Here is a 15832-nt window from a genome sequence, read left to right as displayed (position 1 = left end):
ATGTGTACACAGTACATACACTCTCAAGATCTTAATGCTTTTATTGGTTCTGTATAAATATCCTCTCACCACGCAAGTCAAATTTTAGATGCCTCTATTTTGTTGTTCACTCTGCATTCGCACTCATCAGATCTAGTTCCAACTTTCTTATAACCAAAGAGGCTAGTCTCAGCGTAACGTGACATCTTCAAAATTTATAACAATTCAGATTAAAATTTTGAATATAATTAAACTTATATAATGTTTACGCTAGATTAGGAAAGTGTGAAGTAATGTAACTGACAATCAATAGGAAGTTAAATAGCACATCGTGTAAATCTATTCATATACTATTCAAGGCCTTTCAACACTATAACATTTCACTTTTATTTATCACAAGTTGACTCACTTATAATGCAATAACAACATGTATGAACAGAAAGAGACAAATTATAATTCAACACCGTAGTTTGAATTAATAATTCTTTCAAATTTGTAACAACTATTCAAATTTTATAACCACATATATCTGAGTATAAATACACATAATATCATCTAAAATAATATATGCATACAAGCAGAATGCCTGTTGCATGAGTAATAAAATAATTACCCAATGAATTTGAGTAACTTAAGCTAGTAACTCCAAACTAGTTGTACTAACTTTACTACAATAGAGCCGTGTCTGAAGCCAGCTTAATAATCATTACGCGCAATGATCTCCAACGCAATCATTATTTTCAAGTATGCTAGGAATAGCCAATAGTATTTTTTAAGCGAGTGTAAACTGTATTCCATGTAATGAGTATCATCACAAGGATTTCATTGTAGCGCAATGTAGCTGCCTTGCCTAGCTGTTTAGAACGCTTGTCTGCAAACTTGGCGGTTCCGAGTTCAAATCCAGTGCGAAGTGCATTTTATATCGCTAAAACTTTATCGTTGCAAATAGACACGCATATGACAAACATCGAGATTTAAATAGGAGATTATGCCCTTTTATGAAAGGACATTTAAAACATAATTTCAAAACATACGATCTAAATAAATCACCAGTGATGGCAAATGTTGAGCCGAGGTTGGTAGTTTCAGTCAAACTCAGCCATAAATGGAAATTTGTGAAATAATAAAGTTAACTAATTGGCTTGTAAATACTCGGAGATAGTATCTGCCGGACTCTCCAATAAATTGCCCTTTAAATGATGCTAGTTATCTTTTCATCCACATTTCCTGCTGCACACAACTTTCTCCAGTATCTCTGCCTAGCTTTCTGCTCATCCGTGTTTTTCTCTGAAATGCAGGAACCCTCCGATGAAAGTCAGCACACAGACCACTTTCGCTTTAGTTTGCCACTAAAATATGAACACTAAAATATGAACAAAAAGCCAATATAAAAACACACAAAATGTTTAAAGCATATAACATATGCAGAGAAATTACACCTTTATGTAAAAGATACTATGATTATGAACTGAGAGGTCAATTAAAAGCTGACGATAGTTTAGCAGAAACAATAATTTTGAGATAAAATTTTGAATTTTTAACCTGTATTTATGAATAGTAATACTGTACATAGTAAATACCCCTACAAGCTGCCCCTACCGCCGGATGCAATTCAGTCGACGGATATTTACCTTCACTCGTTGCATAGGCCCATTTCCATTCTCTCTACCTTCCATTTTGTATTTCGTTGCATGTACAAGTAGGCCTAGATTGCTACGACTGCTATGTTAGCTGAAAATATGATTAAGAAAAATTACTTTATTACTATTACAAACCAAATGCTGGAAATGGGTATCCAAAACTCTAACTGTAACAAAGATTTTTGATGATCAGAACAATTTGACAACTCAGATTGGATACTTGACAACATAAAGCAATCATCAGTTTTGGTGCCTGCAATTAACTATTCAGTGAATCTTAAGCGATGTTTTATTACATTTTAGATAGCTAGTGACACTTGATCACAAACATAAAAACATTTTTAAACAGTAACAAATGCATTTTGACTATTACCAGCACCATTGCATTCAGTAAATATAGCGCTGTCACTAATTCTCACAAAATTACACTAATCCTTACATCGGCTAAAATAGAATAAGAAGCAAAAACATATGACATAAAATAGTAGCATAAACAATGTAAATATACATACATCCATGTGTGATGGAAAAGCAAGAAATAAACGGGTATTACTGGTCAGATCAAAAACATTCAGAGCAGATTCTGAGGTGCGTGGAGGGCACAGATTTTTTGAACACATCCTTTAGCCATTCAATAAAACGTGATTCATTTGTTAAAGAAAATCTAAAACAAATAATGTTATTAAAATATGACTCGAAAATAGCCAAACCGTTTATCTGAAAAACATAAAAATTTAATTATATTGTAGCATGCCCACACAGAATATTTATGTTATTCCTAAGCTCACACCAATAAAATTGGCAGCTTACAATTAATTCAGATTCTTTGTTATTGAAGCCAATAACAAAGAATATTCATGCTCATCGTCTGTACATACCAAAAACATCTAGGCCAGCGTAACCTTACTCTGATATTGGCCCCTTAGCACTTATGGAGAGCTAAGACAAGACAATAAAAATAAGCATATGCGTAATCCAAACCACATACATGTAATATGTTTTTGGCAGATACGATAAATTAGTTACATATGAAACAAAAAAGTAAAAAAGGAGAATATTGAAGTTACATGAAGGCATGGAGTTGCACATTCCCTTTACCTCAATCAGGGTTTTAGTAACAATTAGATTATAGATTAGAAGCGACTCGCTTCTAATCACTTCTTTTAGTAACAATTAGATTATAGATTAGAAGCGAATAGACACGCATAATGAATTAGATTATAGATTAGAAGCGAGTCGCTTCTAATCTATAATCTAATTGTTACCTGCCAACTCTGCCATTACATACCTGCCAACTCTCACGCATTGGGCGTGAGACTCACGCAATCACCCCAAAGAAAAAATGAAAATGCGTGAGATTTTTGCCCCAATTTCCACAATTTTATATATCCTAACATTGATACATCAATTGCCCCAAAACCAAATCTCACGCATTGCCCCACTCTTGGGTTGGCAGGTCTGGAAGCGACTGTTTGAAGTAAATAAAACTTCGTTATAGAAATAGACGCCCAGCCCACAAACGTGAACTTACAAATAGCTTCACCGTACTCACGATTAAACGACTATTGGTCAGCTGGTACATCGAGTCTTTCAATTTTGGCATGTTCGCTGTCTACTTCCACTATCACGTCTTTCATGTAAAAACCCGCAAATCTCGCGTATTGCGCGGCTTCATCTAATAAAACGACCAAGGTCGATTAAAGGCTAGAAGAAAAATTAGAGGAAAGTTTGAATAAGATTTTTTATCTATACACATCATGAAGCTTGTGAGGTAAAATCTTGGTTGATATCGTACATAAATAGCAGGAAAACGCAAATGTTTCATGTAATATTTGTGTCGCTTTTCGCTGTTTCGTAAAGTACTAGTAACTCATTGTCGTTGAACTAGTAATTCATTGTCGACTATTCTGGCCCATCGACCAGAAGCTGTAGAATTTGTTGATATAAATGCTATGTAACAGTGGTGTTTATGCTAAATAAGTCAAGCGCTTGCGTACATGTATTTTCACCTGTGGAAATACCTGTACGCAAGCCCTTGACTATTCTCTTCTCTTATTCTTTCGGACACACTAGAGCAGGAACAAGTGGTGCGCCTCATAAATTAAAGTCATTAGCCAACATTTATCAGTAGTGTCTTACTATGTCATATGTTATAGCAGCATGTTAGAAGCATCGGTATGTTACGATAGCAGTTAGCAAGCAATCTTTGATTTAAGTTCTCTGACAGTTCGTGGTAAGAAGCTGTTATGGTACACATTTGTTGGCCAATATTGTAGGAGGCTCTCCCCTTGCCAGATTTTGGCAACGGGTCTATTATGTATTCAATATGTTCTGCAAATCATCTTTTGCATTATCGCCAACAATATTATTGTATGATATAATTTTTACAAGCCAAAAAATTTTCATTTCGGCTGAAAGGTTTTATTAAAAACATCATCTAACTCGTGGCCACTAACATAGTTTCAGCTCATATAATAGGACAAATTAATCTACTGCAACAAACGCAAACAAAACGTATCATGGTTTGTGCAGCACACATTCATGTCTTTCTTTCTCATTAATGGCAGTTTCTGACTAACACAGCTGCTCCGCTGGTGGCACCACATAAACATCTTATAATCATTAAACAAATGTAATAATTATATGTCATTCATAGATATGTCGTTGTAACGCTTATCTACTGAAAGCTTTCAAATTGGGAGTTAAATAGATGGCGGGTTTAATTTTGAAAATGAATAAATGTTTAACAAAAGCATGAGTACCCCAAGCTAACAGTTAGAAGCTTTGTTTCTGGGAGTTAAAGATGCGCATAGATCAATCGATTTTCCTCACTTTCTACAAATAAGAAGTGAACATAAATTCTAATCATGAATCTAATTTACTAGCTAAAACTCCCAAAAAAATTTGAAGCAAATATTATAGCTAGATGAAACAATAAAAAAGTAATAAAACGATGGTTGGTGATAGCAAAGAGTTATGATTTTATTAATTAGTAAATGAGTACTAAAATTATTACCTTTAGTATATTTAACACTTGTTCATCAATCTAAGCCATTATATTGCTAGATTCTATAGATTAATTAAGAAACCGTCAATTTAACAATCAACATTGTTTATTTTGTAGCAAGAACTCACTGTGCATCCTTATCAAGCATGCGTGCACAGGAAGTTACAATTATAGTCTCAAACTGGGAAATATAATCTAAATGTAAACCCAACAGTGTATATATAGGAGACTCAAAGTTAAAGGTTGACTTGCAACAAAATTCACATTACAGTTATTTGATATCAAAAGATTCACCATTTCCTACTGTGTTGTGTTGTAAGTGCAAAATATGTGGGAATGTGATTACAAGCTCTTGAAATCTCTAAAACGAACAGCTAATCGCAGCCACACGAGACCGCTGTAGTTTGGATTCTCTTTCCAAAATGGCTCAAATGTGATGTAGTTGTGGTAGATGGTTTCTGTTTACACTTTCATGCAACCTTATTCGTCGAAATATTTTCACAAATATACTTAACGCATTCAATAAAACCATGTCTATTGTTCTTACGCGTCTGTTTTATCGTCATTGTAATGCTGTCACTTTTAGCAGTGATATCTTATAACTTACCTTAGAAATTCATTTGATTTTTTAACCTTAGCTCGAAGGAGTACATATCATTGTCTGATAATCATGACGAGCCTGTTGGTCACCTATGATAATCGAAAAATGCTGCAAAAATTATTTGCGAAATATTGAGTCACATGATCAGATTACGACTTGACGATTTGATCAAGCCGAAACAAAACTGTAAAGTAGTGAGCATCTATATTTGATACGGGGTCTTCGGTAAAACCAGAAGTGTTTGTCATATACTAGTGCTACGATAAGTTTTATATTGAGCTTTTTATTGGCCTTTCAATTCACGTGACAAGACAATAACCAAACTGTAATGACAACGTCAGATAAATAATCAGATTCCAATCTACAGCGGCTTTTCGTTTTTGAGCTTTTAAAAGCTTGTAATCACATTTCCACATATTTGGCACCTACAACACAATAGAGTAAGACATGGTGAATCTTCTGATACCAAATAACTGTAATGGGAATTTTGTTGCAAGTCAACCTTTAAAGATAAATTTACCTTCATTATCCTATCTTCTTCTGCAGCATAGCGCTGCTGACGCCTGTCAGCTCTAACCATAAGCTGCCTGTCTCAAACTTTAACCACCTGATGCTAAAAAAACTGAGTTACTCTTGCAGGAGCTGGAAGTATTGTTACTATTCTGTTGTTCGTCAATAAAACGTGTTGATGCAGTAATTCAGTAAATAGCAATGTCGATGCGCGATCTATTAAAGCCCTAACTTCAAGATCGCAGACAACTCGTTTCACGAGCGATAACATTTATTATGACCTATATAAAACTTTCCTGCTGATGATTAGCTAAAGAGATTTTATATTTATCGCTTGTGGACTCTTTTCACATGTATCACTAGATACATCACGAATGAAGCACCCACTCGAATTTGAGCGTTTTAAAAGGTGACCTCATTCAAACGCTTATATCTCTTGGCAGGGTTAGTCTACAAAGACAAAAATGACATCAAATTGTAGCTGATGTTTTAGCCTTTTATTGGCCTTAACCCTTTTGCAGGCGAGTTTTTTTGGGCTATTTGAAACCCCCTGAGCAATTTAATTTTTCACAAGTCGATTTAAAAATAAAATCATTGATACACTCTTATTTATGATATTGTATATATGTATCCTGTTTTTATGATACAAGTGAATACAAATAAACATGTTTTAAACCAATTCTTCATATAACTGTTTCTCTAGCTATGGTACTTTTGGAAGTGTTCGACCTTGCAGAGGCCTACACTGCAGTCTTGACACCATGTGCTTATTCTTGTTCCTCTATAGCCTTGCCTTTGCTTATAGCCTTTGGAGGAGGCCATGACAGTAAAAGAAAGTTTTTGCATTCTGAGCAAACATTCAGAAAGCAGAAACAAGCTACAAACAAAATTCTCATATTTATTTAGATAAGTTTTTATTTCGAGTTTTTCGTTCTTTTAGTATTGCAAAAATGATCGTTTTTTCTCAAATTGGCTTATTTTTTGTTGCTAACAGAGACTAATCTATTGTACTTTACTATTGGTAAAAAATTAAACAAAAAAGGCAATTAGCTAACTAGAAATTAATTTATAAAAACGTTCGGGTGGCGACATAATAGTCGCTCTGCCCACTAGCGTCAGTATCGCAAAACGACAAAAATGTCGTTATGCCTGCAAAAGGGTTAATTTCATTTGATTGACTTTTTCACGCAACCACATTTTTAAGGCATGAATTTCCGATCATTACTAATGAACTCTTTCATAGGTTTTTGATGAAGCTTAGCCACGAGACTGTTACAATAGAACTAAAGAATGGAACACAAGTACACGGGACTATCACAGGTGAGTTGGGATACCTGACCTCACAGGCTCATTCTCATTATGAATTTTCAACACATATTTCCCTTTATCTACTTAAATAGTAGTGTAATAATATCTACATATCTACCATTTAAGTTTTTATAAAGCTAGTTTTCATGAAAAGCTGGTTTTAACACTCCGGGCACTAATCTGTGTAGATTGCTGCAAACTTTCAACAGTGTTCAAGTAGGTACCATTTAGGTGAACAATATGTTTACACTGTAGTCTCTGTTTTTAAAACATCTCAGGTATCGAACAAATACAATTGGAACAAAAGCTCACAAGATACTTTTGCTTATGAGGCTGAACAGATTTGGAACCTGAATGCCTCTGAGATAATCTAAGGAAACGCGATGACGTGTTGTGCTTTTTAAATGATTCTGTACGTGATTAAAGTAGCGAGCATCTATATTTGATACGGGGTCTTTGGTAAAACCTGAAGTGTTTGTCATAAACTAGTGCTAAGAGAAGTCTTGTATTGAGCCTTTTATTGGCCTTTCAAGTTACGTGAGAACATCACGTGACAAAACAATAACCAAATGTAATGACTACGTCAGAGAAATAAACTGATTCCCATCTACGGCGGTCTCGTGATGGTGGGATTAACTTTCGTTTTTTAAGCTTTTAAAAGCTTGTAATCACATTTCTACATATTTTGCACCTACAACACAGCTGAGTGAGACAGTGAATCTTTTGATACCAAATAACCATTATGTGAATTTTGTTGCAAGTCAATCTTTAAAACAAATTCAAAGTTTGTTATACATACGTCTGTCTTAAAGGTGAGAACTCTCGACGGTACGTACTGCAGGTAGCACATTGCAACGTTACATTTTAATGCAGATCGTAACTAATAATTACACTAAATATACTAAAGTTACTGTAGGTAACTAAAGTTACTGAGGTTAACATACTATCTCATACTATCATAAATACCTCAATTTTTGCCAACTCATTTATGATGATGACTTCATCATGATGAATTCAAGATACAGTGTGCCCTCCGGTTACTATGACCCTGTTATTTGATTTTATGCCCTGCGATGTGGAACACACTGATTTTTCGCCCTCCACTTGAAATATTTTTCGCCATACGAAATCCACAAAAACTTTTCTCGAAATGCAAATTTGCTAATTACCAAATATTAATGGCTAACAAAATGAATAATGAATATGCTGATATGCTATTCACCGAAATCCCTCTAACAGCGAGTGAGAGATATGAAGCTTACTCTTGCTCAATTCGGCGTTATTTGTTATTAGTTATTTTGAAAACGAAACTGGAAACGGATAGATAGCAAAAATTTTAGCGATGAAAAGGTTGAAGTTTAGTAAAATAGATAAAAATACATACTAAAATTTAGCTTTATAAAACTAAATTTTAGTATGTATTTAGTAAGATAAATTAAGTTGAATTCATCTTCTATGTTATACGTCTGCCTTGAAAGTAAGAACTCCCTAATGTACGTGCTGCACATGTTACATTGTAACATTACATTTTGTTGTAGATCATACCCACTAAAGTTACTGTAGGTACTAAGGTTAACATATTATCATGTTACTAATTTTACTATGCACGCTACATATTAAAAATAGATGCACCCATCTGTTTCCAATTTCATTTTCACTATAACTTATAACGAATAATGCTGAACTGAGAGTGGGCATTGTGTCCCTTTCATGCATTGTGGTAGGGATTTCGGCGAATAGCATATTGGCATATTTATTATTACGACTTATTTAGTGCACTGACCTCCAAATTAAAATTTTTGTTGATATCGAAGGCCGAAAAAAATGTCCCATAGCGAGGGCGGAAAACATCGTGTTCTACATAGAAAGGTAAAAGTGTTGTGTAGCCAGGTCATCGTAACCCGAGGGCATTTTGTATATTTGACATTCATTTCGCCCTGAAAGGGTTAAATTTATCTTTTGAAAATTCTGACAAGGAGTTTGGAAAATACAATGCTTCCCTTTGTTTGAATGTCACATGAAAATTGGTTGAAAAATAGAACGCCATGGCATTCAAATATAGGTTTCATGGTATGTCCAACCGTTTAAGGGAGAATACTGACTAAGTCTGTTTGAGAGACTCTTAAAATGGATCCATCTTTCTGTTGCTAGGAGTTGATGTTTCCATGAACACTCATCTGAAGGCAGTGAAGCTAACACAGAAAGGTCGTGAGCCTACAGCATTGGACACCTTGAGTATACGAGGGAACAACATTAGATACTACATACTACCGGACAGTCTTCCACTGGACACTCTTCTCGTCGATGACACACCTAAGGGTCGAGGCAGGGGCGAAAGAGGAAGAGGTAATCGGAATTTTCTCGTGGTTCAGTTTTATTATGCTCAGGTTAATTAAAATCATATGATAGTTAATATCTTCCTTCTCTGGTACTTCAACAGATTCCAGACCAGCTTTTAAATCACAAGTTCTTAACTTAGGTTTGAGTGAATCCCTGGGTTACATATGGTGAGTAGACTCAGGCCTTCACAGAGACAGTCGTTCTTGTCCAGTCTGTTATTTTCTGGTTTTTGGTTGATAAAATATTACAAATGAAAATGAGGTCCCACGCATAACTCTTCTGCCATTACCGCTGCTCAGGGTAGCTCCTGACTTAAACACCGTTCAAATTTAGATACATTATACCATGTACACGCGCATGCGCGTGTGTCTTGAGTTTGAAAGAATTGCTGGTATAAAGAAGTATAATTTGTTATGTACGAGGTTTGCATTCTTCATCATTTGTTTTGATTATCCTTTTGTCTTATGAGTGTGACTAACTATCGATATGTGGCTAGGAATATGTTATTTGTCGACTGTTTGGTTGTAAACTTTGCTGATATACAGTGTTGCCAATGGCAACCTGCGCTGTTTTCAGTAGTAGCAGCTGTGATGTTTTTGCAGGAAGAGGTAGAGGAGGTGGTCGCGGAGGTGGTCGAGGAAGAGGTAGAGGAAGGGGTGGTCCGAGGGGACGCGGAGGACCACGTGGCCGATAAGCTAGGCATTATTTTATGCTGTATTTTCTGTGTCTCTCAATGTGCATGGAAGATTGCTGGAGAGCGAGGCGGTTTATTGCATTACAAACTTACCATCTCATCTTTCTTATTATTGAGGGTGCCTGCCTACGAACTGTACATATTTATCTGTGTCATGCCCTTGTACATACTAGTACATAATATTCCTTTTTTTCATGGTTTTATAACCTAATAAAGCGAAAGGTACATTTTGAAGTTTGAAGTATGTAATTCAGTTCACTACATTAGAAAAACCATTTTCTGGCTCTTGTAGTTCGCACAGACAGAATAACAACGAGTGGTTTGTCAATTGTTGGAAAAAAGTCAAGCATGCCTTTTCGTATCGTATTAGATTTCAAGGTAGCTCTTATCATCTATGGCTTGCCAAATTAGTGATTTATTGAGAATGCTATACTAGTTGTGGCACTTTTGGGGTAGTGGTCACACGATGGCCGAACCAACTTGGTTCGGTTCGGAGGTTGGTTCGGCTTAGCCACATGTCACACGGCATCCGAAGTCACTTCACTTCCTAGATACTATACACATGGAGACAGGACACTGTTTCATTGGTAGTTTTTATTTATCTGAGCTAAATATTTCTATTGTAAACAACAAACTTTGAGGAACAATTATTAATTACAATTACGCAGCAGATTTATCAAAGAATCGTTCAGCTGCTCAAAATAAATCACTCGATACAAAGATTTTGCCAACCCTTCCCATCAACAAAATTATATTTTTTATTAACATGTGAATGTTTTTCTATGCTGAGTACATAACAAAAACAGTCTTTATCATAGTACTGTGGTTTTACATAAATAAATTAGTCAACGATTCTTCATCAGGATGTGTATGACATATTACTTCTACATATCTACTTTTATTCTAAGAAAACTTCTATTCTAAAGAAAACCACACTCATTCTCTTACATTTATGCAACACAATCACAAGCTACATTGTGCCTGAGTAAAGCCCGGCAAAATCCATTTACAATATATCATCATATGGCAATGGATGACGTCTTTTAATTATTTTACTTATTTACCAACGAATTCCATATAGTTTTGTGCTGCTCTCAATTCATTCGAAATGAAGGACTAAATATTGTAAATAACGCCATCTTTTTGACGTAGTCCGGGTGAGCCTTGTTGTAAATGGCTTCATGTTGTTTAATTAACGAAGTAAAAAGATCGTCTCATTTCTTTTTTAACTTTGCTCACACATGTAAGGAAAAGGAAACACATGTAAGGAAAAACGACGCTCGCTCGCTAGAGTTTTAACCAGCCAATAAGAGCAGGGGTTCGGCCATGAAATTTCGAGCATGCCTGAAATGGTTTGTTTTGGCCAGAAATGTTTTCGGCCGAACAGTTTAAAACTGACACCTGCGTCGTTTTGTTCGTTTCGGCTCTCGTGTGACCACCCCTTTACATAGGCCTGGGCTAGTTAAGATATACATGTAGGTAATAGCCATCCTTTCTGGAGGCTTGCTTACAGTGGCTGTGATGCCAGCTAGTCTAGAGATTTGGCGGAAAAGGTTTAGGAGCAAAAGAGTTGGGGAATAGTTCGTAGTCCGACTAATTCGAAATCATTCAGCAATTCTTGTGCACAAGCGGTAGCATTTGTCACTGAAAAATGTGAGCTAATGTCATCACTGCTGCATATCTGAACTATTTGCTTTACTAAAGCATTTAATTCTCTCAACAAGCTATCATAACCAAGTCATTTTTATTGCTCGAGGCTTTTGAAGAACTTGAAGTGAACCTAATAGTCTTCATGAAAACATATCCTATCATTAAAATGATTATTGTAGGTTGTTACATCTAGTTCATGCATCATGTGGCCTTAGCAAGTGCAGATTTCACCATCATTATAATTGTACATGTTGTTGCTTTCTATTGATCCAAATTATTTCGGTACACTGCTAAAAGCTTTAGGTTTTGTCTATCATTACAAGCAATTTATCGTATATAACAATATCATAAAACTATTGCAATGCTTTGAAAGTAGAGTTTTGTCTCGGAATTATATTTATGCTCAGGTCATTAGTGCAGGAATCTCTAACAAAACAATACTATTTTTGCCTGGGCTGCCGCATCTCACCGGGGTTCTTCAGCCTTTTTGTTGGACCTGTCTGGTCAGCTATACGTATTCCAGTTATAGCAGTCGACCAATAGCATTGATCTACACGTATCTTCATCGAAAAGGGAGGAAGTGATATCATGCTCATCCTCTCTTCTAAAGATTTTATAAACAACATTGCTTGATCACCAAGAAAGCCTTCACAAATTTCATCGATTTGAGTTCATGTGAATCAGATGGTAATATTGCTCCTGTACTAACTAGCTTATACAGGTTAGGAGTATGAGAAGCGATATGATGATATGGCTGTATACCAGGAAAATCAATAATTCCCATGGGGCAATGCGGTGTGATGACTTGCGCAGTTGACAAGGGGACAATTGATACATCTTAACTAAACTTTTTAACCCGTGGCATAAATTCTAACGCATATTCGTCTTTACAATCATCATTCTCAACATTTAGCTTATACGGTTCTTTACAATGCATTTGTTATGCTATTTAGAATAACCAACTGTCTTCATTAAAGGTTTACTTGCAACAAAGTTTACATTACAGTTATTTGGTATCAAAAAATTCTCTATGTCTTACTCTGCTGTGTTGGAGGTTCAAAATATGTAGAAATGTGATTACAAACTCTTAAATGCTCAAAAACGAACAGTTAATCGCAGCCATCACGAAAACGCCGTAGGTTGGAATCCCTTTATTTTGATGGCGTGTTCAACTCCACGTGGTTATTGTTTTGACACATGATGTTACCTCATGAAATGAAAGGCTCAATATGAAACGTCTCGTAGCACTAGTTTATGACAAACACTTCAGTTTCTACCAGAAAGCCCTCATCAAATATAAATACTCGCTACTTTACAGTATCGTTTCAGCTTGGTCTAATCATCTAGTCATAATCTGATCATGTGACCCATATTTCCGACCAAATGGCTGAACAATTTGTGCAGCATTTTTGACCTTCACAGGTAACCAACAAGCTTCTCATGTTAATCAGAGGATGATATGCGCCCCTCGAGCTACGGTTAAAAATTAAACAGACTTTTAGGCTAGGTTTTGAGATATCAGTGCTCAAAGTAACAGCATTACAATGATAATGAAATAGATGCGTAAGGACAATAGACATGGTTTTATTGAATACGTGAAGCATTTTTGTGGAAATATTTTGACGATTGAGGTTGCATGAAAGTGTAAACAGAAGCACATAGTGTTCTACTACGTCACATTTGTGCCGTTTTGAGAGGGATTCCAACTTACGGCCGTTTTTTTAACTGTTAGTTTTTCAGCTTTTAAGAGCTTGTAATCACATTTCTACATACAGTGAAACTCGGATAATTCAAACTTCAAGGGACCGAGCGAAAGTGTTCGAATTATCAGAGTGTTCAAGTTATCAGAGCACTGTCACAAGTCCATGTATTTACTTATTTATTAGTAGATACATGAACATATACAAACTATAATATAAATCAAAGGCACAAATGGCTTGTTTCAAATTAAATGCTTCTAATGTAAAGTTTAAAACGTTTTTATCAAAAAGTATAGAGATTTTTCTATCACTTGAGATTGGTTTGTTGTTTGAGGTGATGTTATTGCCAGGACGTTTTTTAGATTGACATTGGCAAAACTTGATCGTTGCTGAAATGCTCAAAGAAAAGACATCTTTTTCTTTTGAGCGTTTTACCCACAATCAATTTTGCCGATCTTTCTTGAAGTTTATGGAAAGATTACCTTACTTTACCTGGGATTCGTTAAGAGCAACACTCCGAGGCAGTTCAATTAAAAGTTTCACGGGGTTTTACGGTACATTGTATATCACTCACGCTTTTTGAATGGATACTTATTGAATGTACACACGTATTTTGTGTTTAGGTCAAACGATGAATAGTTTTTTTTTAGCTAAGACAACGTATACGTTTGACTACAACAATTCTTAAGACGTTTTCAACATTCCGACGTTAATTCAACACGGAATCAATGTCGGAAAAATATTCATCACGGGCTAGCCGGGTCACGCACTCAAGGATTTTCGCCACGCCAATACAAAACAAAAACAACATGCTGTTTTTGTTTTGTATGTGCGTGGCGAAAATCCTTGCGCCCGTGACCCGGCTAGCCCGTGCTATTCATCGTTATATTCATCGTTCATTCATTCAGTATAAATCAAATTTCACCAAACCTTTAGAACAGTCGTTGACAAAAATATTTTGCCGATGGAGGTAATAACGACGCTTATGAATTACGAAAAGTTGAGGTTTACCTCTATGGCTTGGAATAAAGTGATTTTCTAAAGCGATAGCAACCGTTTCGTTGGGCAAAAAACAGTTCGTTATAACAGTGTTGAATTCGAGTTATATAGAGCCATTTATCATTGCGTGGGAACGGACCAAGCAAATCCAGTCGAGTTAACCATGTGTTCGCTAAATCCGAGGGCGAGTTATCCATGTTTCACTGTATTTTGAATCTACAACACAGCAGAGTAAGACAAGGTGAACCTTATGATACCAAATAACTGTAATGTGAATTTTGTTGCATGTCAACCTTTAAGCAATTGCTCATTAAATCATGACAAAGGTTGTGGCTCAAACCTCTGAATGTCAGCTTGATCTTTGTGTGCTACACTGTTTCAGATGAGTAGTCCTCCACGTTTCTTACCATAGATTCATCAACCAGTTGCTATGTACAACGGGATTTATCAATAGATCTAAATTTAACAAGATCCTAGTAAGCTTCAACACTAGCAGTTGATGAGTTATAATTGTAATTACTACATTTCTCTGTCATATTAAATTGCATCCCATCCTTGCATACTGCTCTTATCTAGTGGGGTATGCAACTCTAAAACTACCAATTTTTTATAATTTTTTGCTAATGATGACGATTATTTCATTGTCAACTAGATACAGGAAAGTGATTTCAATTTATTTGCTATTTTCGGGTATATTTTTCAATAAGTCAGTGGTTATCTTACTGGTTAAAGTTGTTTTGCGACGCAGGGCTGCCAGTAGAATTAGCCCTTTCTCTCATGTATCACATATTTTGTGTAACTTGGTGTAACTTATCCGTTACACTATTGTATATCCAGTTCCTTAATCGGCTCCAAACTATCAGAACTACCGCAATCGAAGATGGCCTCCACGATGCAGCAAGAATATCTATTAGATAACAAATGTCACCACTGGCCAGCCTTTCTCAGTCTCGGCAACCCAGCCCAGTTCATTTTCAAGGTTTTGGTAACGGACAAGCTTCATGAGTATATCGTCCAATCTTTCATATAGAGGTTCGTACCTCATATTGTAATCATGGTTTTCTCTTATCTCACGTATGCTGGGAGTAAGTTTGCCATTCCACGACGTAGGACATTTGATGGGAAATGTATGGATTTAAACTAGATGTTCTCTGTGTCACCACAAAATGTAGGTGATTTATCCGGCTGACACTGCTCTTACATACTAGCAAGGTTTAATTCACCATGACGAAACAGTCTTATTATTACAATTATTCGAATGTTTGAAATTTTTGCAGCCATTAATAAAATGGTTGCAAAAATTTCAATCACTCGAAATTTTATTAAAATTTATTAAGGTATGCGTGTCACCAGAAAAAGCAGCTCGCTTTCTGGTTGCCGGTCTCAGATTATTGTCCATCAATT

At 35.8% G+C, this 15832-nt stretch overlaps 1 protein-coding gene and 1 long non-coding RNA gene across 4 annotated transcripts; one reads left to right on the top strand and one right to left on the bottom strand.

Annotated features, from left to right (window-relative positions):
- Positions 1 to 937: 937 nt before the first annotated feature.
- Positions 938 to 3266, bottom strand: LOC137386817 (uncharacterized). 3 transcript variants are annotated; one of them, XR_010977842.1, is made up of 3 exons: positions 3172 to 3264; positions 1611 to 1710; positions 938 to 1328 (listed from the first exon to the last, which is right to left on the bottom strand). It is a non-coding gene; the product is annotated as an uncharacterized lncRNA (long non-coding RNA). The 3 variants fall into 3 exon arrangements; XR_010977843.1 differs by lacking the exon at positions 1611 to 1710 and having other exon boundaries at positions 3172 to 3266; XR_010977841.1 differs by lacking the exon at positions 3172 to 3264 and having other exon boundaries at positions 1611 to 2630.
- On the top strand, positions 3260 to 10313 carry LOC137386816 (small nuclear ribonucleoprotein Sm D1-like). Its single transcript, XM_068072970.1, has 4 exons — positions 3260 to 3390; positions 6981 to 7057; positions 9197 to 9391; positions 9988 to 10313. Exons 1-4 carry the CDS (start codon positions 3377 to 3379, stop codon positions 10077 to 10079), a joined length of 378 nt encoding a protein of 125 aa, XP_067929071.1. The 5' UTR covers positions 3260 to 3376; the 3' UTR covers positions 10080 to 10313.
- The last annotated feature ends 5519 nt before the right edge of the window (positions 10314 to 15832 follow it).

The sequence above is a fragment of the Watersipora subatra genome, chromosome 2 (assembly GCF_963576615.1).
Source record: "Watersipora subatra chromosome 2, tzWatSuba1.1, whole genome shotgun sequence".
NCBI lineage: Eukaryota > Metazoa > Bryozoa > Gymnolaemata > Cheilostomatida > Watersiporidae > Watersipora > Watersipora subatra.
Note: the sequence above shows the minus strand (reverse complement) of the source record. Positions and strands in the feature narration are given on the sequence as shown.